We start from the raw sequence: 26,891 nt of genomic DNA, 5'->3' as shown, positions 1-26,891 counted from the left end.
ACTCTCACTCAGGACTGAACTGTATACTAACTCTCTGTCTCTCACACACTGATACACACACTCTCTCTTGACTGTGTAGACACGCACACACACACATAATTTATATTGTTCATTACTTACTGCACTACCTCTACCTGTCATCCGCTGCTATAGTTATACTTATGTTTATCCTATTTGCACTACCTCAACTGCTGCTGTGTATTTTTGCACAATATTTTTGCACAATACTTTATTTCTACATCATTTCACTTTATCTATTTTATTTCACTTACATTCCAGTACACGTTCTTTTATTTCCTTTCAGCGCTAAGTGTCCTGTGTTCTTTTGTGTTGTCTTTATTGTATTTATTGTCTTTTTTGCACTGTCTTGTCTATGCTCTGTTTGCACCTAGCTGCACACTGTGCACTTTACGTGGCTAAGACAAACTTCTGTCCTAGCTCTGTGGTGGTGTTTGTTGTTTTGTATTGTACTAGTAGTTGTATGTTTATGTAGCACCAGGTCCTGGAGAAACGTTGTTTCATTTCACTATGTACTGCACCAGCTGTATGTGGTTGAAATGACAATAAAAGCTTCTTGAATCTTGAATCTTGACTCAGTGACAGTTCCTTCTTCCGTATCTTAGATAGGCCTTTTCATAATAAACTAACAAAACTGCCAGTGAACACGTCAACCACCACGTCTGTTTCTGCCGACGTCTTTTGTTTAGCTATAGATAATAATAAAGATTATAACTTTCTTCTGTATAAATACTCCCTGTTTATCTCATTAAATTTCAAAGAGTTCTGCTATTCAATCACTGTCTCTGCGTGGTTCTGTAGCATCTCTTCCCTAAATTCAGCTCTAGAGGCAGCGGCAGCAGCGTGACTCAGGATTTTCTCTGAGTGAGTTTGAAAATTCTAACAGAATGCTTCCTGCATTTCTTCCTTCCATTTCCTAACATCTCTTTGTGGTCAGTAGTTCATGATTCAAGGGTCAAGCCAAACAATAGATCCACAGGTAGTCTTGGAGACCTTCCGAACAGAAGATAAAATGGCGAAAATCCTGTGACTTTAGACTTAAAATGTATATTATTGTAGTTTACCTAGCTGAGAACTTTTAGTCAGAGAGCTATTATAACAGCAGATATTTTTAGAATGCTGCAGGAATGGTATTTCACATGGACTCATCCCCATTTAAAATGTATCCCCAAAAGTCCCTCGACTTCTCAGCCCAGAAAGTGTTTCAAAAGAATAATGTCTGAGGTCATGGTAATATTTTCTGCACCAGGCCACCACTTGAGGCTCTCTCTCTCTCTCTCTCTCACACACACACACACCTAGACAGGTGATTCAGTCTCTATTCATTGAAGATTTGACCTATGATGATGATTCTTTTGGCTTCTACATGATCCAATGATCCACTGCCTTTTTTTTTTTATTAAAACAGGCAAAGTGTGTGTGTGTGTGTGTGTGTGTGTGAGAGTCCCTGATGATTTTGTGTCTAGGAGGAGGAAGAAGAAGAAGAAGAAGAAGAAGAAGAAGAAGAAGAAGAAGAAGAAATAATAATAGTGTCATGAACAGCTGGACAGTTCCCTGCCACGCCCGGAGAGGGCCCTGACAGGTGAACCTTGGAAGCCTGCTTCTTTGTTTGTATTTTGTGCCATGCCTTTCCCATTGTTCTCCTACTCTGTTGTGTCACCTGTTCCCAATTAACCTTAATGTGTAGCCCTATAAATAGGGATCCTTGCGTACCTGGCATTGTTGAATGTTCCATGTTCTGGTTAAAGTCATGGTGGAATTTATGTTAGAGGTTTTGTTTGTTTTAGTTTAGTTAGTGTTGTGTTAGTCTAGTGATTAGGTTCATCTTCCTCATGTTTGTCTGTCTACGTCAATAAAGCAGTGCCTCGTGGTATCCTGCGTATGGGTCTGTCTCTATGGCGTGCCGGTGCACGCACCACCACGGAAGTCTGGGTTCAAGCCCCGCACAGGGTGGGGGTGTCTGGATGTGACAAATAGTAACAAAAATATCAAAAGAATGAACTTTATCTCATTGTGAAGAACTGAAAGTTGGCAAGAACCAGCAGAACACTATAGTGTACATTTTACAGATACTACATTATTCAGACTGTTTAGCTATTGATACAGAAACAGAAAGAAATTCTTACACAGAGTTTATAATCAATTCCAATGTGAATGACAAAAGTCATTTAACCCTTGTATGGTGTTTTCATTTTTTATCAAATGATTTGCCTTGGGTCATTTTCTGTGAAGATCATATATCAGAACACATTTTCAATGACCACACACTGTACATCCCCCTACACATTTATATTACATACAGGATGTTTGGGCAGAGGCTAATACAAATGTGGAACTTGTAGGTCCTGTTTACCTACACTGTCCTCCTCCTGCCTGGGCCTGCTGTTTCTGTGTGTGTGTGAGAGAGAGAGTCATCAGGACAGTCACCATTGATGAGCAGCTGATGCCATTTAGGGGCCGTTGCACCTTTAGGCAGTATATACCATCTAAACTTGCAAAATATGGTATAAAGATCTGGGCTGCCTGTGATGCCACTTCCTCATATGATTGGAACTTACAAGTCTACACAGGGAAACCTGATGGAGGAGCCCCTAGGACAGTTGTCCTGAACATGACTCAGTGGACACATGCGACAATTTTTTTTAACCTCACACAAACTGGGACAGGAACTCCTAAAGAGGAAGCTGACCATGGTGGGAATGCTATGAAAAAACAAGTCTGAGCTCCCACCCCAACTGCTGACTACAAAGAACAGGCCTGTCAACTTTTCCAAGTTTGTGTACATGGCTGACACATCTCTGGTATCCTATTGGCCAAAGAAAGGCAAGAATGTGGTACTTATGAGTATGCTGCACAGGGATGGGATAATCTGTGGCCAGGAGCATCAAAAACCAGAGATCATGATGGATTATAATACCACAAAAAGAAAGGTGGACAACATGGACAAGCTGGTGACTGCCTACAGCTGCAAAAGGAGGACCCTACATTGGTCAATTGTGATATTCTTTGACATATTGGACATCTCAGCGTATAACGCCTTTGTCATTGATGGCACTGAACCCAGAGTGGAACAGAGGGAAGCTCCAGAGGAGACAACTCTTTCTTGAGGAACTGGGAAAGGCAGTGGTGAGACCTCAAATCCACATGAGAAGACAACATGTTCCAAGAACCCCAGCCTCAGCAGCCATCATGAGAAGGATTCACGAGGAGAATGCTGGTGCCCCATCAAACCGACCTACAGAACCACAATTTGCATTGCCTGAAGTAAGTGTGTGATGCTGCTGACACTCATGCCTTGCGAGAGTGAGGTGTAAATGTTAGGTGTTAAGTAAAATTGCTGATCTTCTCAGTATTCTAGGTTGCAGCCATCAAACAACAAAAAGAAGCGCTGTGAAGTGTGTTGACCCAAGATGAACAGAAAAACACAATATGCATGCATCAAGTGCAAGAAGTACTGTATGTGAATAAAACCTTAATTAAATCTATCGGATAAAGTGATCATGTCTTTTCAGAAGACTGTGATTAAACTTCTTGATTTTGGGGAAATAGACTTTCAGCAGAAGGACTGAAATCTCAGATTTCATTAAAATGTCTTCATTTGTGTTCTGAAAATAAATAAATTTCTTAAGGGTTTGGAGCGACATGCAAGTGAGATGATGACAGAATTTTCATTTTTGGGAGAAATATCACTTTGACTTTTGACTGTTTATTTCTTTTTCCCCAAGTATTATGTACCATTGGTTATATAAAACCAGATGCTGGTAAAGTATTATACTTGAGATTTACTGTTAATGTTGATCAACATTTTACCAAACCCCGAAAATTTTGATTGAATGTGTCAGATAATAAAGATGACAATAAAGTATTTGATATACAGAACCTTTACAGCATTTTGATTTCTGATTTTTAAAATTTCACCTTTTTCATCTTTTTTCTTTATAGACTCTTACATTTAGACATTTACCAAAGTAAAATCCTGATGTTGCTTTTATCACTTAAAAAAAAATGTTTGGGATAGCACCAGAATGTAAAAATCACAGGTAAATTAAAAATAAGAATTAAGCACAAAACTGTTTGAATATAAATAATTATACTGTCCAGTTGAGATGCCTCAAAACACATATACACACACACACACACCCCCATGTGGGGCCAGTCCAGTACCCACTGATAAACCTATAATGGGCCCTTGTATATACCACACGGGCTTCACAAAGTGGGACCAATATGGGCCTCATGTAGGTTGCCCAGTTGGGCCCCACATTTGCCCCAGTCAGAATATATGTGGGATTCATATGGGCTAATTTAGATGGGGCCCACGTGGAACCTGCGGACAAACCCATCTGGGTTTCGAGCCCATATGGGGCCCACATTGCAAACCTTGCAATGTTTGCTGCGTTGATTATGTTATTACACAATCATTCGCGAGAACTCCAGTCATTATGACCCTAATGGCGAGGCATATACAACTGCTTGCCGATGCCCGTTAAAAATTAAGTATCAAAATTCAGGTTGAAAAAAATTCAGGTATTAATATTCAGGTTGACAAAATACAAGCCTTCAAATTTAGGTTGACAAATTCAGGATGATAAAATTCAGGTCTTAACATCTGGGCTATTACAGGAAGAACAATGGATTGCTGATGTCTCGGGCCCGTGTCGCAGTGCACTTTAAAGTGTGCATCCTGCTCCCTGTGCAGTTTACTTTGCAGGGAATCACTTGGCAATTGGAACAAGGCTCTTGTAATGTCAGGCATGCATTTCCGGGTTCCGTGTGGCCACTTCCGGTTCCGGGACGCAACTTCCGGTTTCGCGATCTCATTTCCGGTTTCCGCCATTTTATGCTCCTCTGCCCTATATAAGCTAGCGAGCAGTCCATGCTCCTTGCCAGATGGTCCCTTCAGTCAGCCTTGAGCTCCTGAGACGGCATCCTGCCCTTTTCTTCTGTTCCTGTCTGCCTGGTAATGTCTCTGCCTGTACTACGTTTAACCTGTTCTCTGGATTTGGATTATTGGACTGTATGCTGTTAATGTCCCTGCCTGTCCTACGTTTTACCTGTCCTCTGGATTTGGATTATTGGACTGTATGCTGTTAATGTCTCTGCCTGTCCTATGTTTTACCTGTCCTCTGGATTTGGATTATTGGACTGTATGCTGTTAATGTCTCTGCCTGTCCTACGTTTAACCTGTTCTCTGGATTTGGATTATTGGACTGTATGCTGTTAATGTCTCTGCCTGTCCTACGTTTTACCTGTCCTCTGGATTTGGATTATTGGACTGTATGCTGTTAATGTCTCTGCCTGTCCTATGTTTTACCTGTCCTCTGGATTTGGATTATTGGACTGAATGCTGTTAATGTCTCTGCCTGTCCTACGTTTTACCTGTTCTCTGGATTTGGATTATTGGACTGTATGCTGCTTATGACTCTGCCAGTCCTACGTTTAACCTGTTCTCTATTGAAGTTGACTGAGAACTCTGCCATTCTTTGTGCCGTTTTTAATAAAGACTCTAAGTTTGAACTCGGACTGTGTTCTGCATTTGGGTCCTCACCTGTCATCCCTGACAGTACCATCTGGCCAACATGGACCCAGCAGAGCCACAGAACATGCAAGCCCTTCTAAGCTCCTTAGCTGAGACCTCCACCTCTCACGAACGTCGTCTCCAGGATCTCGCCTCGGCTACACACGAACTGATCTGTCGCATGAATCAGCTTTCAGTCACTCCACCCTCTTCAGCTCCCTCGGCGACAACGACACCCACGAGTTCACCAGATCATCTTCGAGAGCCACATCTGCCTCACCCCGAACGCTTCTCCGGTGAACCAGGACTATGCCGTGCATTTCTGATGCAATGCTCAGTGATCTTTGAACTTCAACCCTCTTCCTTCCCATCAGACCGCTCCAAGGTAGCATATGTCATCTCCCTGTTGTCAGGCAAGGCCAAGCTCTGGGCAACCGCCGAGTGGGAACGTCAGTCTGTACTCTGCTCCTCCTTTGAGTCTTTTTCCAATGAACTCCGCAAGGTCTTTGACACCTCTGCTCCCCAGCAGGATGCAGCACGCTCCCTCTTTGAAGCCTCACAAGGGAGCCTAACCGTGGCGGAATATGCGGTGGATTTTCGCACTTTTGCCATCGACAGCGGGTGGAATGCCACCGCACTCTACGATGCCTTCTATCGGGGGCTGGTTTCTGAAGTTAAGGATGAGCTCGCTGCCCGGGAGCTACCAGCCGACCTCGACGGCTTGATCGCCCTGGCTACCCGCATCGATCGACGCATTCGGGAACGCCAAACTGAGAGGTCAGCCCGACGTCTTGGTCAACCCAACTACCGACCCACTGTCTCTCGCCCCCTGCCTTCTCCTACCCTCCCTGTCTCTGCATCCAGGAGCCTTCCTCTCTCCCATGCCATGGAGATCGGTCGTCGTCACTTATCCCCTGCCGAGAAGGACAGGCGTCGGGCCTCAGGACTATGCCTGTACTGTGGAGAGGCTGGACATTTTGCCGCTTCCTGTCCAGCAAAAGGCCGGGCTCGTCGCTGAAAGAGGGGCCAGCGGCGAGCCTACGACCATCAGTCCCTTCCAAGCCACTGCTCAAGATCCACATCTCAGTTGACCAGCGAGGCTACGACCTATCTGCCTTTGTGGACTCCGGAGCCGACTCTGAATTTATGGATCAAAACCTGGCTAAACAACTAGGCCTTGAGACGGTGCCTCTGTTCTCGCCCCTCCAAGTTCGGGCCTTAGACGGCCACGTCCTCCATCATGCCTCCCAACGCACTAAGCCCTTGCTTGTCACCATCTCTGAACATCACCAAGAGTGGTTGTCCTTTCTTCTGATCCCTTCACCATTTGCTCCTGTTATGTTGGGTTTTCCATGGCTCCGGAAGCACAATCCTCACGTGGACTGGACCAGCGGCCGTATTCTGGATTGGGGCACCTACTGCCTAGCCCATTGCCTAGGATCTGTACCTCCGACCAAGGTGTCTGACATGGACGAACCACCCCCTGACCTCAGCTTAGTACCCTCCGATTATCATGACCTGGGGATGGCATTCAGCAAGGTCAGAGCCTCCTCTTTACCCCCTCATCGTCCATATGACTGCGCTATTGACCTCCTGCCTGGCACTACCCCTCCCCGGGGCCGGCTCTACCAGCTTTCGGGACCCGAAAGAGAGGCTATGACCCAATATATTCAAGATTCCCTCGCGGCCGGGATCATTCGTCCGTCTTCCTCACCTGCTGGGGCTGGGTTCTTCTTTGTAGGGAAGAAGGATGGGTCCTTGCGTCCATGCATCGACTACCGTGGGCTTAATGCCATTACTACCAAGAACCGTTACCCATTACCCCTCATGTCAACTGCCTTCGAACTCCTCCAGGGAGCCACTGTCTTCACCAAACTCGATCTCCGCAACGCCTATCATCTGGTGCGTATTCGAGAGGGTGACGAATGGAAGACTGCTTTCAACACCCCAACAGGCCATTATGAATATCTGGTTATGCCGTTCGGGCTCACGAATGCCCCTGCTGTTTTTCAAGCCCTGGTCAACGACATCCTCCGGGACTTCCTAAACCAGTTTGTCTTTGTGTACTTGGATGACATCCTCATCTTCTCCCACTCCCTGGAGGAGCATGTTCACCATGTCCGGTCGGTGCTCCGTCGCCTGCTTCAGAACCGTCTGTATGTGAAAGCCGAGAAGTGTGAATTCCACACCTCCAGCACCACGTTTTTGGGTTTCATACTCTCGGCCGGTAGCATACAGATGGATCCCAGGCGGGTGGAGGCTGTGAGGGACTGGCAGCGCCCTGAAAGCCGTAAGCAGCTCCAGCGTTTCCTAGGGTTCGCTAATTTCTACCGGAAGTTCATCAGAGGTTACAGTGCCGTTGCGGCACCCCTGCACCGACTCACTTCCTCGCTACACCCCTTCTCATGGACTCCAGAGGCTGAGCTAGCCTTTGCCCAACTCAAGAAGCTCTTCACTACTGCTCCCGTCCTGATTCTTCCGGATCCATCGCGCCAGTTTGTGGTGGAGGTGGATGCATCTGACTGTGGGGTGGGGGCCGTCCTGTCTCAAAGGGCTTCTAAGGACAACCGACTCCACCCCTGTGCCTTTTTCTCTCACCGCCTTTCCCCAGCTGAACAGAAATACGCCATCGGTGAACGGGAGCTTCTGGCTGTGAAACTGGCCCTGGAGGAGTGGCGCCACTGGTTGGAGGGCACTGAGCAGCCTTTCATTGTATGGACTGACCACAGAAATCTTGAATACCTTCAGACAGCCAAAAGACTCAATCCTCGACAGGCTCGTTGGGGGCTGTTTTTTGGGCGTTTTAACTTCACCCTCTCATTCCGCCCTGGTTCTAAGAATGGTAAACCGGACGCCCTTTCACGACTATTCACCCCCGATGAGGATGACCCAGCTCCCGAACACATCCTCCCTTCGTCGGTAACCATCCGTACTCTTCATCTGGGGATCGAAAGGAAAGTGCAGCAGGCCATCGCAGGGATACAGATTCCAGGCAACTGCCCCAGGAACAGACTCTTTGTCCCTGATCACCTTAGGTCTCAGGTCATCCAGTGGTGTCACAGCAACCGCCTTTTTTGTCATCCCGGGGTTTCCCGTACCTTGTCTACTCTCCGACAGCGTTTCTGGTGGCCATCACTCAAGCACGATGTCCAGAGATTTGTGGCAGCCTGTCCCACCTGTGCTCAGCAGAAATCGTCCAGGACCCCACAGGCCGGGCTCCTGCGCCCCCTTCCGACCCCCAGACGACCTTGGTCCCACATCTCCCTGGACTTTGTCAGCGGACTACCTCCTTCGGCCGGCCACACTACCATCCTCACGGTGGTGGACCGATTCTCGAAGATGGTCCATTTCGTGCCCTTGGCCAAGCTTCCCTCCGCCAAGGAGACTGCCCAGATGCTACTACTTCATGTCTTCCGCCTACACGGATTACCTCGCAATATTGTGTCTGACCGGGGGCCTCAGTTCACCTCGAGATTCTGGAAGGAGTTCTGTCACCTCCTGGGTACCTCCATTAGCCTTTCATCTGGCTTCCACCCGCAGACCAACGGCCAGACGGAGCGATTGAACCAAGAGTTGGAGACTGGACTCAGAATCCTCTGTTCTGAAGACCCTACATCCTGGTCATCCAACCTCATTTGGGTCGAATATGCCCACAACTCTCTTCCCTCGGCTGCCACAGGCCTCTCTCCTTTCCAGGCCGCTTACGGCTATCAACCACCTCTGTTCTCTTCCCAAGAATTAGAGGCCTCGGTTCCCTCTGCCCTTGCCCTGGTTAAACGGTGTCGTCGGGTCTGGAGGAGGACCCGCTTAGTGCTTCTCCGCTCATCCAAAAGCTATGCTCGATAGGCTAATCGTAAGCGCCACCCGGCACCCCCTTACCATGTTGGTCAACGTGTTTGGCTGTCCACTCGGGATCTGCCCCTGAAAATCGCCTGTCGGAAGCTCGCTCCTCGCTTTGTTGGTCCGTTCCCAATCTCTAAAGTGCTCAATCCAGTGTCCGTCCGACTCAGGCTGCCCCAGGCCCTTCGCATCCACCCTACGTTCCACGTCTCCAGACTCAAGCCTGTCCAAGCCTGTTCGCTGGTTCCCTCCACCAGACCCCCTCCTCCCGCCCGGGTCATTGATGGAGGCCCCGTTTATACGGTTCGCCGCCTTCTACGCTCCAGACGTCGGGGTAGAGGTCTCCAGTATCTTGTCGACTGGGAGGGCTACGGCCCTGAAGAACGCTCCTGGGTGCCCGCTCGTCACATCCTTGATCCCGACCTTGTTTCCCGGTTCCACCGCGAGCACCCTGATCAACCAGGAGGGGCGTCGTGAGAGGGAGGGGTACTGTCAGGCATGCATTTCCGGGTTCCGTGTGGCCACTTCCGGTTCCGGGACGCAACTTCCGGTTTCGCGATCTCATTTCCGGTTTCCGCCATTTTATGCTCCTCTGCCCTATATAAGCTAGCGAGCAGTCCATGCTCCTTGCCAGATGGTCCCTTCAGTCAGCCTTGAGCTCCTGAGACGGCATCCTGCCCTTTTCTTCTGTTCCTGTCTGCCTGGTAATGTCTCTGCCTGTACTACGTTTAACCTGTTCTCTGGATTTGGATTATTGGACTGTATGCTGTTAATGTCCCTGCCTGTCCTACGTTTTACCTGTTCTCTGGATTTGGATTATTGGACTGTATGCTGCTTATGACTCTGCCAGTCCTACGTTTAACCTGTTCTCTATTGAAGTTGACTGAGAACTCTGCCATTCTTTGTGCCGTTTTTAATAAAGACTCTAAGTTTGAACTCGGACTGTGTTCTGCATTTGGGTCCTCACCTGTCATCCCTGACATGTAATTAACCTGCAGCGGAGAAACGGCTCTGAGGAACATTGCACAAGGGTTGCGGGCTGTGAAGACAATGGACCAAGGGCCATTGCTTTGGCTGTTCTGTCAGTTGAAAAAGGAATTCTCAGTACTATAAATACTACTGTGGTAATTGGCCGTTTTGCTCAAGTCCAGTCACGGAGATACTCTCTGATGATTCCACCCTCAAAGAAATAGGATAGAAAAGTCACCAAGAGCATGAAGTAGACAAGATATAAGCAGCAAGACAGATGAGAGAGGAGAGAAGAGAGGCTGAAAAAAAAAGAAACAAAGACTAATACATCCAGTAGTGCAGCATAAATGAGGAATGAAATAAGAGGTTGAAGTATAATATAGATTATTGTAAAATAATAAAAAAAGGACCTACCTGACACTGCTTCACACACAAGCTGTAAAAGAGATATTACATGGTATACCTGTGAGAGAGAGAAAATGTAATGAATTAAATGAGCTCCGTTTTAGTAGCAAGACTCCAAAATTATGGGAGGAGTCAGAAAAAAGACTGAATGAAATTTTCTAAAGTTGCGTACTGTTTGTGTCTATTATTAAACCATATTACATAAAAATGCCCTTACAAATCATGTTATTCTTGTTTAACCTCTCTCCCTAATTATCCCCTGATGTTTCACACTCAGTCCCTGATGTTTTCAAATCCTAGAAACACCCCTGCAATTGACCAAGGGGTAAGTTAAATTAGTTTTATCTAGTATCCAGGATTATTAATTGACAGGACAGTAGGAGTCATTTTAGTGTACTGTTAATTTTTTTTTGTCTTTTTTGTGTCTTCGGCACAATGGTAGTCAATAAGTGCAGTTACGTTCTTTTTTTAGGCTGATATTAGATTAAAATAACTCGTAGTACCCTGTTAGTTAATAACACTAACTTACCCCCTGGTCCATTGTCTTCACAGCCCGCAATTCCTTTGCAATCTTCCTCAGAACCGTTTCTCCGCTGCAGATTCATTACAAGAGCTGCGTTCCAATCGGCAAGTGATTCCCCTCCAAGTAAACTGCACAGGGAGCAGGATGCACACTTTAAAGTGCACAGCAACATGGGCCCAGAAATCTGCAATCCATTGCTCTTCCTGTAATAGCCCGGATGTTAAAGCCTGAATTTTTTCGACCTGAATTTGTCAACCTGAATTTAAAGGCTTGTATTTTGTCGACCTGAATATTAATGCCTGAATTTTTTCAACCTGAATTTGAGGTTGAAAAATAATGAAAGTTGTATTTTTTTGGAAATGCTGTAAGGATTTTTTTCATTCAGATCAAATTGCAAAACAGAAAATTTCAAACTTCTTTTTTGTGACAAGTTTTTATTCAGGTCATGTGATTCAATATGCTATTTTATTTCTGGAATTTTGGCACTATTATACTTCCATACCCACAGCATAATCCACCAGACTTTACATTTTGCACAGTGCAGTCAGGTAAATACCCTTCTCCTGGCAACCGCCAAACCCAGACTCATCCATCAGATTGCCAGACAGAGAAGCGTGATTACTTACTCCAGAGAACACGTGTCCACTGCTCTAGAGTCCAATGGTGGCTTAACACCACTGCATCCAACACTTTGCATTGTACTTTCTGATATATGTCTTCAGGACTAGAAATAATAAGTAGGCCTCAAGGAGTGGCCACCACAGTACAGCAGAATAACAAAATGAAAAACTGGTACCAAGTGGAGAGGGCTGCCCCTCAAGTTTCCCTTATTGTTGAAAACAGGTTTGAACCTAAGTTTCAGCTCTAATGATTTTGAAGGCAGAACAGGTAAGAGAATAGATGCCCACAGAGAACCTGAGAGAGGATTTAAACACTCTCTGTAGAATTGGTCAGGTTGTTAAACAGACGCTGGTTAATTGTGTTCATGTGATCCTTCACCCACTCGACACTGGGATCTGCACACAGCTGATGACCGTTCTTCAGGGTAAAGCTGCAGAGGAGAGAGAAGATTTACATCAGTGTGAAACTGCAATAAAATCAGAAAATCAGACACTCTGACACGCCCCAAACCTCCAAGATAATATAAAGTTAGATTCTGTTACACACAACCATAAAGAAACCATAGACAAGAAAATACTAACTTTTTTATTTATTAAAAATAATTAGAAAAAAATTAAGAAACTTACATGACTCCAGGTTTTTCACACTGAATATCTGTTTTTTCATACGCTGTAATGACTCTTACAGGGATTGTTTTTTTCTGAAATCTGAAACAGCACTGATCTGGTCCTTTTGCATCTGTGTGAAAACATTTCTGCATTTAGTTCTGTGATTAAATGTTCAATAAGAAAATATTTGACACTTCTAGTATCAGATGCAGACTGTTGTAGCTATTAAACTGTATTATGTCACAGTTGAATTCTGGACTCTGATTGGTCAGAAGGTGTTGATTAGTTTTCTATAACAGCAGCTCTGACAGTAGTGCAGGTTTATATTAATGCACTGATTCTCATTGTTTCCATAGAAACAGTCATAATAATAATAATAATAATAATAAAATTAAATAAGTGCAGCTTTCTTGGAGTTAACATTAATTCTGTGGAGTTCAAACTCAGATCTCAGATCAGATCACACATCATCCAATACACAGAGATAATAATAATAATAATAATAATAATAATAATAATAATAATAATAAAAATTAAATGTGCCTAATTATTCACACAATGAGAACATTATTGTTTTTGTAGCTTTGAAAAGAAGTATAAAAATAGTCACAATAACTAAAACATTTAATAATGATTATTATCAATATCATTTAATAAAGAAAATGTATTTTATTGTATATAATAATAAATAATACGTTTTCCACGTGACTAAAACGATGCCATTTTCTAACTTCATGACATTATAAAATGTGACATCCAAATATCTGACATCATGTGAATGATATGAGATCAAATATGAAGAAAAGGGGGTGTGTGTGTGTGTGTGTGTGTGTGTGTGTGTGATGTGAGTATACAATGTCATGTAGTAAGGTCATTAGATTTTGACGTGGAGTGTAGGAGCTTCATAGTAAAGGAAATGAAAGAGAAGAGTGGGGGAGGGGTGGACAGGAAGTCAGTTAGGTCATGGTTTAATTTGTTAAAGCTGCTTGTGTCTAATGGAGAGTACAGGCTATAGCCATCAGGTTCGATCCCACAGAAGATCTACTGCAACACAAACTGCTGAATAAGTAACTGGTGTTTCTGATAGAAAGGATTCAGATCACACAGAGCAGCACAGCTCGCTGCATATGGAGCTGCAGAGTGTCAGAGTGACCATGCTAACTCCTGGACATCAACCAAAGACAAACAATGGATATCAGGAAGTGTGTATGATGTATAATGTTTTCTATTACATCATGTGGACCACTGGTTAATTTCCAGCATCATGTATGACAGTATAGATTGTGTGCAGAGTAGCTAGTTACTGTATGACCGCATAACTAAAACGTTGAGCCAGAAGGTAACACAGACTCAATGCCATCCTGAAGTTAGGGCATCCTGGGATATTTCCTAATGAGAGTGGCCTCTTCTAGGAGGAAAATTAAAACAGCCACATTGTAAGGAAAGGAAACACTGTTGACTTGGCCTCCAAATTCCCCGTGATGCTCCATGTGTAAATGATCTCACTGTAAAATGGTGAGGATTTGCAAGTTGTTTGAAGATGGCCTGATAACCCTTATAACTCAATGAGTCAAGTCAGGAGTCAAGAGTCAAAAAGCTTTTATTGTCATTTCAACCATATACAGTTGGTGCCGTACAGAGTCAAAGGAAGAAATTCTTTCTTTTAATCCCAGATTTGTTGTTATTCCATCCTCACCAACATCTGTTGGGTCGTGACGTTTTGGCTAAACAGTTAAACTGTTGTTCATCTTGTCAAGTAGGACGTCTTTTTCTCATTACTTCAACTAATCTCTGTTTTTCTTCTGTTATGTGTACATCTGACACGACTGAGAACTGTGACAACCTGAAAATACCCATCAAACCTTCCAAATGGTGGGTCACACACTCCAACCAGACTGCTAATCGTGTAGGCTAAGCTTATTAGCTGATGTAACAGGTAGACTACCAGACAAATTATAAATGAATAAATAGGCCTAAATGAACCCTCAAAAACTCACTAGTAATACACCATCTATTCTACCACATCCCAGACAAATATAAAATTGGCTTACACTTTAAAAAAGGGACAACAAGAGATACACAACATTGAATTGCACAGCACTTACATATTGTTGCTCGTTTGTTGGTTTGATTTTAACTATTGTAATTGCTTTGGATGAAAGTGTGTTTGCCAAATGATGAAGTTAATGTCATGTAAATGTAATTCTAGCCAACCTGCTATTTGTGAACATTAATTTAAAAACTTTTACCATTTAACACCTTTTTGAACATAATTTCCAAAATAAGTCCTAAAAAATCTCATTATTGCAACACTGTGAAAACATCAACACTGATAGAAAAGCAAATACATTTTCACAGTTTTACAAATGGATTATTAATAGTCATGCACAGTTACGTGAAGTTCTGAAATAATATTTATTTTTAATTTAACAGTTTTTTAAATTTTGACTGATTTCTCTCATTACTGCAACACAGTACACAATTTACAACCATATTTTTAAATATATATTTTGAAGAAACCTGACATTTTTTCAAAATGACGTGACCAACCTGAGAGAACATCATTTTAAGATTCTGCACATGCATTTAAAATCAAAGTGCTATATTTCTATTTAAATTAACATCTAATAAACATCGGTTTCGGGAATGAGGTTAATTATTTCGGTGATGATAAGTATACTAGTCTGAGATTTATACTGAGACTTGTATACTAGTCTGAGATAATGCAGAAAGAAACAGATAATATTTGCACAATCATGCGTTCAAGTTCAAAACGTTTTATTGTCCAGTGCTTCGAAAATACAAAAGCCAAAAAAAAAAAATTAAGAAAAACATTAAAACAGGAATAAACAGGACAAACATTTACCTAAAAACCATGAACCATTTTACTATGGCACTAAAAAATAACTGACCACTGTCTTTTTTTCTTTTCATGTTGCTTCTTAGTTAGTTCTTACCAGTTTGTTTTCGTTTTTGATTCCTGAAAGCGGAAAGCAAGCATTACATTAAATTAGTCTCATAACATGGGGAAAAACATTTTATGTATACATCAAATAGTATAGACTTGATGCTTACTCTGTGTGTGTGTGTGTGTGTGTGTGTGTGTGTGTGTGGGTTCTATACTGGGCCTGAAGTTGTGGGGTGGGGTAGAGCTTAATTTTAATCTTTGAAATGAATTGAAAAATAAAGTAAACAAGAAAATAAAACAAATTAATAACAGAAGAACAAATAACTGTTTATTTATTATGTAATTAAATTACTAAATTATAACAAAATTGTGCAGCAAATTTATTAGGCTGCTGTCACTGCTGTCAGAATCACATGACCTACATGCATTAGTGGGGTGGGAATTTCCCCCAGTATGACCAGTACACTCAATCCAGCACCAAAGTTCTGTTATAGTAGTGGCTAAAGGGGTGTGTGTGTGTGTGTGTGTGTGTGTACTCTCATGTACATTTCCTAACACTTTAGGGTGTTTATTGCTAATTACACCTGCTGTAACATCTCCAAACCTATCCTCTCTCTCTCTCTCTCTCTCTCTCTCTCCTAACCTCCCTCTTCTGTACTCCTCCAGCAGTTCTGGGTTTCTGTAGAATTTTTCCCTGAACTTTGTCACCCTGGCCTTTGCTAAAGCTTTTTTCACACTTGCTGATTGTCTACAATGAAACAAATCATAAAGCAAAATATCAACATTCAGGAAATTTGAAATTAATATTAAATTCATAAGAGATATTTAAAGTTCTCTTTACCACAACTGGCCTTAAATGGTTGTGGTGTATGAGAATGGTGTTGCAGAGGATGAGGTGCCTCAGGTTGTTTTGCTAACAATAGAGAAGCCATGATGGCTTTACTAATTTTTTCTCAATGCATATAATAAGATCTCAATAGAGTACATTTTCATAAAAAAATTGTAAATCTAAAATTTTTGTGTTGAAATTACACATTGTGCAAGGTAGAGAACAGTATTGTCTTTATTCTGATGCTTTTTTATATTACTAAATTACACTTTTTTTATTTAAAATCATTAGTGCCGTGGTGTTTCAATGGTTTCGTGAGAATCACCCATCTATTGTTAGCTGCCATCACTTAATTCACTCCGAGACTAATAATGTCCTGAACTTTTTGAAAGTATGTGGACTCATTACTATTAGGAGCACTTCTGTGCAATTTCATGTACAATCCAAGACTGTACTGCTCTTGTGCCAACAGACTACATTAAAACATTTGAAACAACTTCAACTATTTATATTTTACATTCACTCAAGCTACAAGAACGTTTACTACATTACCCCATGGGAGATATTAATCATTAAATAACACACAGGACACGTACATATTGTATGGCATTTTGCACATACCCTTATAAAATCCGACAACATTGAAAATAGTGCAGCGTGAGCTCAGCATTAAGGTGTAAATTGTGGGCGGGGCTTATTAATTTATATTGAAGGTTCTCATTGGAAGGTAGCTCTGCCAAGATCTGTGACAGACACAGGTGCTGTCATCCACAAAGCTGAGGTCACATTGCTAGCAATCTCATCTACCCTCCTCTGTCATTCTCAAACAGTGGTGGTAGGTGGGCTCTGGAATTGCCAGTCAGAGCTTTAAACTCCCACTACCCCTTTGATTTTCTGGAGCTAACCGAGACCTGGATGTCCCACAGGACACTGCTACACCAGCTGCTCTATCCTCTGCCTATGCTTTCTCTCACTCACAACAAGAATTAGGCAGGGGTGGTGATACAGGTCTGCTGTTGTCATGGAGATGGTGTTTCACACCTCTCCCCTTGTCTCATCTAATCATCTGTTCTTTTGAATTCCATGCAGTTTCAGTTACTTCTTTAATCAACATCATCATAGTCATACACTCCCCTCCTGGTATTAGGTTACTGGATTGCTGTATAACATTAATAACGTTAATATAGACTCATCCGTCCGTCCGCTTAGCTAACTAAAGCATAACTAGCCATGCATGACATAATTAAGATAATGACAGATTGATTCACATACACAATAAAATCCTTTATTATTGCGAGCTAACATTATATTTCATATTAAAGAAAATGGCCATTATGATTATCACAGGACGTGCTAACCTCTACGTGTTTGCTAATGAATTCTATGAATTCTTGTAAGACAGATCTTTAGTAAAGTACAGAAAAAAATACTTTATGAATGATTCATTATTTTCTAAAATAATGAATTAGAAATAAGATTTCTGAATTATAACTATTTGTTTCTTGTTTTGCACAGGTGGATTATGGAAGTATTCCATTGTGGGTGTGTCTTTTAGTACAATAGTTTGTTTTTTACACACACTTCTCAGCTTTCTCTGTTCAGCAACATGGTTTGTAAGTTTTACCCATGGGGTAAGTGGGTAACATATTCCCTGTTCAGGTGAAAGTACCAGGTTCGAGTCCTGGTGGGGGTAGCATTGACGGTTACTTTCTTATCATCTCCTGTGTAATAATTCGGAGTATCCATCAAGTTATGGGGCTTTTAGTTTGAAAAGAGCCGTGTACACCTTACGTTAACTAGTGTAGAGAATTGTTATGTGCACATACTGATTTGTCAGTGCTTTTCCACTATTCAACGGGCGTGGCTCGGTAAAGTTGAGGACTGTTGCAAAGGAAAGCATAGCGGGACGGTGTGTTTGGACTCCAGCTGATCTTTCTGTAACTCTGCTCCTGAAACAACTGTGTATTTGTTTTGGAGTTGTGTTTATACAAAAACATTTTGTTCAGATATTCTTTTCATCCGAAGTTTGTTTCCTGAGTTTACAAGACAGGTGTATATAGGACAGAACATCAGGGTAAATGGGAAACAGGTGACACAGTGGGAAAGCAGAACAACAGGAAGGGCGTGGCACAACACACATGAACAACAATGACAAAGCAGGCTATAATGAAACACCTGAAATGCCCCCTCTGGTGGTCTGACAGGGAAGTGTCCCAGTAGCGCCAGACAACTAGAAGATGGAGGAGAAATATTTATTTTTATTTATGAATATAAATGTATTAATAGTAAAAATATTTTAAAAGTATTAAAAGTAAGTTTTAAAAAAATCTTTACATTTTACATGCGAGTGATATAGATTCATTCTCTCTCTCTCTCATAATGAGGGTTTAATGGAGTGCAGATGAAAAGTGGAGTACAGTGCTTGGTGTGTGGAAGGCACGTCCGGAGCGGGGTTCGAACCGAGAACGTTGCCTAGCGCTCTGATACAAATACTGAGAGGAGAAGTCAAGGGATGCCTTTAGTAATCCGAGACCTCTAGAAATTACCTCTCGCCGCGCTATGCGCTTCGATACAGCACACCACCCTAACTCCAGCACAGACTGTGTCCGCACGCGGAGTGAAGGGATTCTGAGGTCTAAATAGCGACGCATGCAGGTGCCGCGAGCTGCGCTAATTGCTGGCACGTGAGCCGGAGGCTATAAGGGAGCGTGCTGGTGGCCGCGGGTTTGCCTGAGAAGGCACCGGCGACGTTACAGTAGATTTTTATTGTACGACTTTCAATCTGCAGCTTCCATAAATTAATAGTCAATGTACAGCATAGTCATACAGAGTGTTGAACTTTAGTTGTTTTCTTTTTTTAGTTCTTGTTTCTCTATCCAGGAGATTATTCTGCAAAAATGAGCAGCAGGTCAAAATTATTTGTTGCATTCTATTTCCATGTTTTAGTTCCAAGTCCTTTAATATTTATAGATATAATAATACTGAAAAACTCACCAATTAATGGATGAACGAGATCAGTAGCTAAGGGAGATACACTCATGAATATTAATGAGTCTCCTCCTGCCATCCTATGGTTTAGAAATTTGTGACAAATCCATCTGATGTTTGTAAAACCACAAAGTGCAGGTGGAGTGAAACGGAGAGCTTGAATTCTCCTCCACTGTACAGTTTCACACATAACACACACAGCCAGCTAAACATTTCACCCAAGATTAACAGCATAGTGCTAACAAGTACAAATACAGTAAAGACATGAGCTTTCAAAGTCTCAGTTTATTTCAAATGATTTAAAATACAGCAGTAAAATTAAATTATTACATCTATTTCAGATTTCAGATTCTACATTTAAACACCTCCTGTGGTTTATTTGTTTGTTGAAGCCCTGAATATTCTATCAATATTTCCAGATATTACATTATTTTGATTTCATTGACAAGGTGAGCTGAAGTCACATCACTTTAATAAACTTTTGAACTGTTCAGTGCAAAAGTTTACAAAGAATATGAATCTTTTAATGTGCAATATTTCATGAATGATCTGGAATAAAACAATATCAGCTCTAACTGATCTGATTCACTCCTACAGAGCACTGAAGTGGCAGGAACTTTAGAGGAGATTCTTTAGATGCAACACCTAGATATGGCAGTAATTTATCAGTAAATGTGTGTGTGAATGTGTGTAAGTGTGTGTTAGTGAGAGGGTCAGAGAATGACAGCTTTCCTCTGTCCCAGTCCAGTTTCACTCTGATCCTCTGGCATTTCTGTGCTACTGGGTGGAGAGTGAATATCTGTGGTGAAGAAACTGCTTTATATTTACTATATTCATACTCCACACACCAGATTCCACTTCTGGAGATTATCTTCCCCTTCCTCTGAGCAGATTCTGTCATCACACCCACATCCCAGTCTGTACAGTCTCCAACTTCAACATCCCAGCAGTGTGTCCCTGAGTTAAAGCCCTCAGAGCCCAGGATACACCAATATTGATCAAATCTCTCTGGATTATCAGGAAGTTTCTGTTTCTCATCACTGAGTCTCACACTGGTCAGATCATCAGATACAACGAGTTTAGGATGAACAGTGTTGGGGTCCAGAGTTATAGGTGCTGAAAACACACACACACATTACATTGACATGAAACTAGCTAACATTTGCAGAAATCAAGACATGATAACTGTAACTAAAACTAGAATGTTGCATTTCCAGAAGAAAATGCGAGTGTGATTGCGAAAAGCAAAGCACTATGTTGCTTAAACTCTTCAAGACATTTTCAAATATACACTTAACCCTGTCAGGTCTCAAACCTGGGTCTACAGCATAGGAGGTGAGCATGCTACCAAATAAGCTAAACTGCAGCTTATAATACTACTGAGATCAGTGGAGTAATGTTTTACATGCACAGCATCTACCGATCACCTCCGAGAAAAAACGAACTAGTGTGTGCGCTCTCCTTAAATGTCCGTACGGAAACCAGGAAGTAAAGTCCGTAAAAAATGCCTTTAAAAATGAATATAAAATAAACTATACTTAGACAATATATAGACAATACTTATCAGCATGAAAATAATAGCACACAATCACGACATGAGCAACATTGTAGCATTGGAACCATGTAATAATAATAAAAATAATAATAATTAATGACAATAACAAGAGTGATATTGCTGATGCAATCACACTAACAACTTGCTTTATGCAGTTTTAGGCATGTGTTTAAATTAGAGATGTAACCAATCGTTATAACAATTCTAATTCTATTGTAAACTTTTCTTAGCCACTGTAATTCTTCATTAATGGTTAATAAACATTGAACACACACTTACTAAAAAAAAAGAAAGAAAGACTCTTACTGTATTGGACAGTGTCCTGCATCTTCTCCCAGACTCTGAACTTCAGGTTGGCCAGATGTTTTGCCACATGGATCAGTGCTCCTGAAAGCTCCTCTGGATGCTGCAGTGTGCACTGGGCTCTGCAAAAACATTCAGGAGTCAGTGTTGCTGTGGCTTTGGATTCAGAAACACAGAGAACCAGAGAGACAGGAACCACATCACTCACCTTTTCACTGTGGCCTTGTAGTTCTGGAAAACAACAAAGCAAATATCAGTGGATATGATTTACATTTTTACACCACTGAAATGTGACGTTTCTGATGATGGAAAGAAGTTTGACTTTCTCACAGTATAAATACTGACTAAATGATCCTCACTTGTAAGAACAGGACGTCTTCAGCTCTCATCTCCTCTTCTACGGCTCTGATTGTGTCTGAAAGAGATGATATGTCTCTGCTCAGCTTCTCAATCTTCTCCTTCATCATCTGACTCTTCTGCTCCTCTTCCTCTCTCAGTGCAGTGATCCTGACTGCCTCTTCATCTCGTAGAAACTGGTGAAGCTTCTCAAACTGCTCCTTAATCTGACGCTCTGTGTGTTGGGCCTGAATCTGCAGTGAAGAGGAAATCAAATGAAATAGAACTGATTTTACAATGATGGAGAATAGAATTCTATCAAAACCATGTTATTGATTGTAACCTTTATATGTTCTGCAGTCTGACTCCAGTTCAGTTTACAGTCTTTAAAGATCTTCAGTTTCTCCTTTAGGGGCTTCAGTGCAGTTTTGATCTCCTCCTGAAACAAATCAACACACTGCATGGAGACTCTGTGTTTCAGCTCTTATTGTACACATTTTAAAATGTAGATCACTGTTTATTAAGAAAATTGAACTGTAAATATGTTCAATATCATTTTCAAAACAATGTGACAATATTAGCTACAGTATATTGCTGTAACATCGGACTTGGCGTCAGGCCACCAGAGGGAGCCCTCGCCCGAATTCTAATGCACCCACCAAGAACACTTACAGGGTTTTTCTCTTTTTAAGCAGCATGTTCGCGACGCCACAACACAACAGTATTGTTCCCAGAAATTACCAAGCCTTTTTCATCCGTCTCAGTCTCCGCGAAAATATACTGCACACACAGACATGAGAAATATATCTATAGAAAGCTTAAAGGGTCTACTTTTAAATGATGAAGTCACATCGAAAACAAACATTCTCAGTTTATGTAATCCGTGTGAAACCAAGGAGAGGCACAGAATTTCTGTCACACTTCATTATCTGATAATGACCTGAGGCAGGACACGCCCACACGATATTCACAGGGAAAACAGTCTGGGTAATCTACATACAAGGCCACGCCCCCAGACACTGTTTTACCCTGAATGTTTTTTTTTTTTTCTTCAGTTTTTATTTTGAATTGTTCCTGTTACAGTTTTACCCTGCATGCATGTTTTTGGACAGTTTTTTTAATGTGTATATATATATATAATATGTATGTGTATACATTTTACCCTGAATGTCTGTTTTTACACTTTTTATTTATCTTGAACTGTTCCTGGGATTCTTGCAAGTGAATCTTGAGTTATTCAAAATAAACTACAAACAAAAATGTTTTTGTCCTCAGATTATTTTCTTGTAGCACTTTCCTCAGTCTCATACCTGACTGAAAGGGGTAATTATGCAGCTCATTATGTGGGTCTTTGTGTTCTCTGGTGTGAATTACAGCATTATTCATGATCATTCAAAAAGTGTCTTAGAAAATTTAAATGAATGTATTGTTTTCTTTGAATAAGTGAGCAGGATGAGTGCAAATGTTATGAATGTGTTTTGTGGTCTTATTTCAGTGACTTATTTTTTTGTTGTTTTCAATAATCACACATAACTGTTATTTTCTCCAGTACACAAACTTGTACATACATGCTGCTCACATATTATTGTAGTGCAGTTTGTGCTGAATACAGTGTAATCAGACTTTAGCCATTTATATGTTTATAAGTAACCAAAAAATACACAAATGTCAGGACATGTCAGAACTTCTTCAGGGCCCCAAAACACCTGCAGACTCCTAAAAGTTAATCGTGCCCCATTGGCTTACCAATGCTCCTGCAGTATTTCAAGCCTTCATCAATGATGTATTCAAGGACTTGATGGGTAAGTATGTTATTGCATATATTGATATACTCCCCCTCATATCAGGACCACGTGCGACATGTCCGCACAGTACTCACTCACCTACTGCAACACCAACTCTACCTCAAAGCTGAGAAATGCAAGTTTCATCAAGAAACCATCACATTTTTGGGGTATGTGATTTCCCAGGGGGGGTGGAGATGGACACGAGTAAAATGAAAGCTATCATGGACTGGCCTGAACCCACTACTATAAATGATTTACAGTGCTCCTTGGGGTTTGCTAACTTTTATCGATGTTTTATACAGATGTGTATATATATCATCACAAGCTCCCTCATCTCCCTTCTGAGAGGGAAGGCCAAAAGACTTTCCTGGACTGAGCAGGCTAGATCTGCCTTCCAGTAACTAAAGCAGAGATTCACAACCACACCCATTATCCACTGTCTGTACCCCAAACTCCCCTTCATGTTTGAGGTGGATGCTTCCAGCTGTGGAATAGGGTCAGTCTTATCTCAACACCACGGAGATCCCGGGAGGATGCACCCGTGCGTTTACTTCTCCAGAAAATTGACACCGGCAAATTACAGTATGATGTGGGAAATCAGGAGTTACCGTCAATCAAGGTGGCACTAAAAGAATGTCAGCACTGGTTAGAAGGAGCACAGCACCCCTTCTTTGTCCTGATGTGATGGATCACTGTAATCTGGAATACCTGCATAACGCTGAAAGACTGAATCCCCGTCAGGCCTGCTGGGCACTGTTTTTCACCCATTTGCAGTTCTCGGTAACCTACCGCCCTGGCACCAAAAATGGTAAAGCGGATGCTCTGTCCTGCCGTAACAACCCTTTAAGCTCACCAGCACAGCCAGAACCCGTTCTTCCCTCCTCAATCATCCTAGCTCCTGTCCAATGGAATTTAATGGAAGACATCCAAAGAGCCCACACAGATGAGCCTGCCCCATCAGCCTACCCACCGTCCAAAGTCTACTTGCCCTCATCACTTCATCCACACATCTTACAGTGGGTACATGAGGCCCCCAGCTCAGGCCACCCTGGCATCCGCCGAACCATCGCACTGCTACGGAATACGTTCTGGTGGCCCTCTCTGGCCCAGGAGGCCCACGTCCAGGCCTGTACCGCCTGTGCTGAGTCCCGGACCAGGCAACAGCTCCCCGCTGGTCTACTAGAGCCTCTGCCCATGCCCCAATGGCCCTGGCCCCACATCGCGGGAGATTTTGTCACGGATTTGCCCAACTCGGGAGATTATAACACCATTCTTGTGGCTATCGTCAGATTCTCCAAGGCCTGCAAACTGGTCCCTCTAAAGGGGCTACAAACTGCAATGGAAACAGCCATGACATTGTTTCATCAGGTTTTCAGGAACAATGGTCTGCCAGAGGACATTGTATCTGACCGGGGCTCTCAGTTCACCTCCCAAATGTGGCGGGCCTTCTGTGACCACCTGGGGATCAACGTGAGCTTGAGCTCGGGCTACCACCCTCAGTCGAACAGGCAGACGGAACATCTAAACCAAGAGCTCAGGAGGTATCCAGGGTGTACTGCAGTCGAGAACAGCACCAGTGGAGTGAGTTTCTGCCATGGGCCGAATACACCCAAAACTCACACATAGCCAAGGGTTATGGGAGAAAGCACATCTCCAACTACAAAGGGCCATCCGATGCCAAAGACTTCAGGCCAATCATTGTAGACGCCCACACCCCGATTATCAGGTGGAACAATGGGTCTGGTTTATAGGTCCATTTTGCATCGAACGGCAAATCAACCCAGACACCTACAGCCTCCAGCTCCCTGCCACATACTGCATTGTGCCTTTATTTCATGTGTCTCTCCTCAAGTCAGCCCATGCCGCACTGAACACTGAATCACCCGGTTATGAACCGCCACCGCCACTGGAAATATACAGGCCCCCGCCTATAGAGTGTGTGCCCTCAAAGATTCACAACGCCACAACGGGCGTTTACAGTACCTGGTGGACTGGGAGGGATATTGCCTGGAAGAACATTCCTGGGTCGACACCCATGATATCTTGGACCCCTTTCAAATAGAGGAATTCCATCGCCTACACCCAGGCCGACCAGCTCCTCGCCCCCCGGGGTTGCCCTCCTGTAGAACCCCAAGAGGTGTTCGCAGAGAGGGGGGCTCTGTAACATCGGACTTGACATCAGGCCAACAGAGGGACCCCCCCGCCCAAATTCTAATGCACCTACCGAGAACACTTCCGGGGTTTTTCTCTTCTTAAGCAGCGTGTTCGCAATGCCACAATGCAAAGTATTGTTTCCAGAATGTACCAAGCCTTGTTTGATTACTATTGCATTTTGGATTTACTGTGTATGGACTTTGTTTCACGTTTCCCAGTTTTCGAGTTTTGGTTTTGTGAGTTTCGGTTTCGTTTGCTTTTCTGTGTTTTTCTATTGACCCTTTGTCTCAGTATTCCCATGTATCATATTTAGCCTGTTTTTTTGGTACTTTCATTAAAGATTTGCAAATGGATTCTCAATTATCTGCCTCGGGCCAGTCCTTACAATTGCCATTTAACAAGAAGCCTTCAAAATGCACCAGGTGCAAAAGAACATATTATACATTATAAATCTGCTCTGGTTTATGCAGGTGACACTTCAAATGGTGAAAATCTGAATGAAACAGTTATATTTACAGCATTTGGCAGATGCCCTTATCCAGAGCAACTTACATTTTTCTCCTTTATACAAATGAGGGACAAGGGCCTTACTCAAGGGCCCAGCACTAGCATCATGGTGTCCTGGGATTTAAACTCACAACCTTCCAAGCAGTAGTCCAACATCTTAACCACTGATCTACCACTACATGAATAAACTGATCAAAAACCAAATACAATACTGAAAACATAGATGTTGTTAATAAATATTAGATTCTTTCAAATTTTTGTGCAACATGATGTGTACATTTTATTTACCTTACAGTCTGTTACTGCCTCATCAATGGGGCAGAATTTGTGGTTGGTGTGTGTTCTTGAAGTCTGACACACCAAACACACCGGCTGTTGATCATCCAGACAGAAGAGTTTGAGTTTCTCACTGTGCAGACTGCAGACTGTTTCAGACCCTGATGAAGAGCTCTGATTTCTCTCCTGTAAGAAAGTCTCACACAGGTTCTTTAAGGCCAGATTTATGGGAGGATCATCCATAGATGACTTCCTCCTACATACAGGACATTCTCTGGATCCTTTGGCCTCCCAGAACTGCTGCAAACACACTTTACACACACTGTGACTGCAGCGCAGAACAACAGGATCCTTGAAGATTTCACAGCACACAGGACAGGAGAAATCCTCCTCTGAAAACTTAGAAGCCATTTTATTTTACTGCTGCTGTTGTTCTCTCCAGTCCGAACACTCAGAGTTTCACTTTCACTTTGATTAAAAACTAAACAACACCTCTGTAGGCCCAGTTAGTAATCACTTCCTTTTACAGTTATATCAATGAGAGAGATTTCTCCATAAACTGAGAATAAACCAAATCTCACCAGAGCAGAACACTGCAGACTGTTTATGAAGGACTGCAGTCGTCTCAGACTCGACACCTCTTTAATAGGAGGAGTTTTACAGGACACGTTATGACACGAAAATGCTCAGAACATCTACTTAAAGGAGAAGGAGTCCATTTTTTATTCCTTATAGCCTGAAAGTTA

The 26,891-nt window shown here is 42.5% G+C and overlaps 2 protein-coding genes across 2 annotated transcripts in view; one reads left to right on the top strand and one right to left on the bottom strand.

The window, feature by feature from the left end:
• LOC131354691 (zinc-binding protein A33-like) overlaps positions 1–26,891 on the top strand; it is a 166,155-nt gene that overhangs the window by 111,990 nt on the left and 27,274 nt on the right. The window lies entirely within an intron of this gene.
• Positions 19,519–26,795, bottom strand: LOC131354690 (zinc-binding protein A33-like). The gene is made up of 6 exons (XM_058392631.1): positions 26,158–26,795; positions 21,765–21,860; positions 21,445–21,675; positions 21,294–21,316; positions 21,089–21,207; positions 19,519–20,343 (listed from the first exon to the last, which is right to left on the bottom strand). The coding sequence occupies exons 1-6, from the start codon at positions 26,554–26,556 to the stop codon at positions 19,799–19,801; spliced, it is 1,413 nt and encodes a 470-aa protein (XP_058248614.1). The 5' UTR covers positions 26,557–26,795; the 3' UTR covers positions 19,519–19,798.

Source organism: Hemibagrus wyckioides, linkage group LG06 (assembly GCF_019097595.1).
Source record: "Hemibagrus wyckioides isolate EC202008001 linkage group LG06, SWU_Hwy_1.0, whole genome shotgun sequence".
NCBI lineage: Eukaryota > Metazoa > Chordata > Actinopteri > Siluriformes > Bagridae > Hemibagrus > Hemibagrus wyckioides.
This window is presented reverse-complemented; position numbering and strand designations above follow the sequence as displayed.

Excerpts from the sequence above, each read along its gene's own strand:
- LOC131354690 (XM_058392631.1), bottom strand. The coding sequence starts at position 26,556 with ATGGCTTCTAAGTTTTCAGAGGAGGATTTCTCCTGTCCTGTGTGCTGT. Across the intron at positions 21,861-26,157 it reads AGGCAGTAACAGACTGTAAG|GAGGAGATCAAAACTGCACT; the intron begins GTAAATAAAATG and ends GATTTGTTTCAG. Across the intron at positions 21,208-21,293 it reads TACAAGGCCACAGTGAAAAG|AGCCCAGTGCACACTGCAGC; the intron begins GTGAGTGATGTG and ends ATGTTTTTGCAG.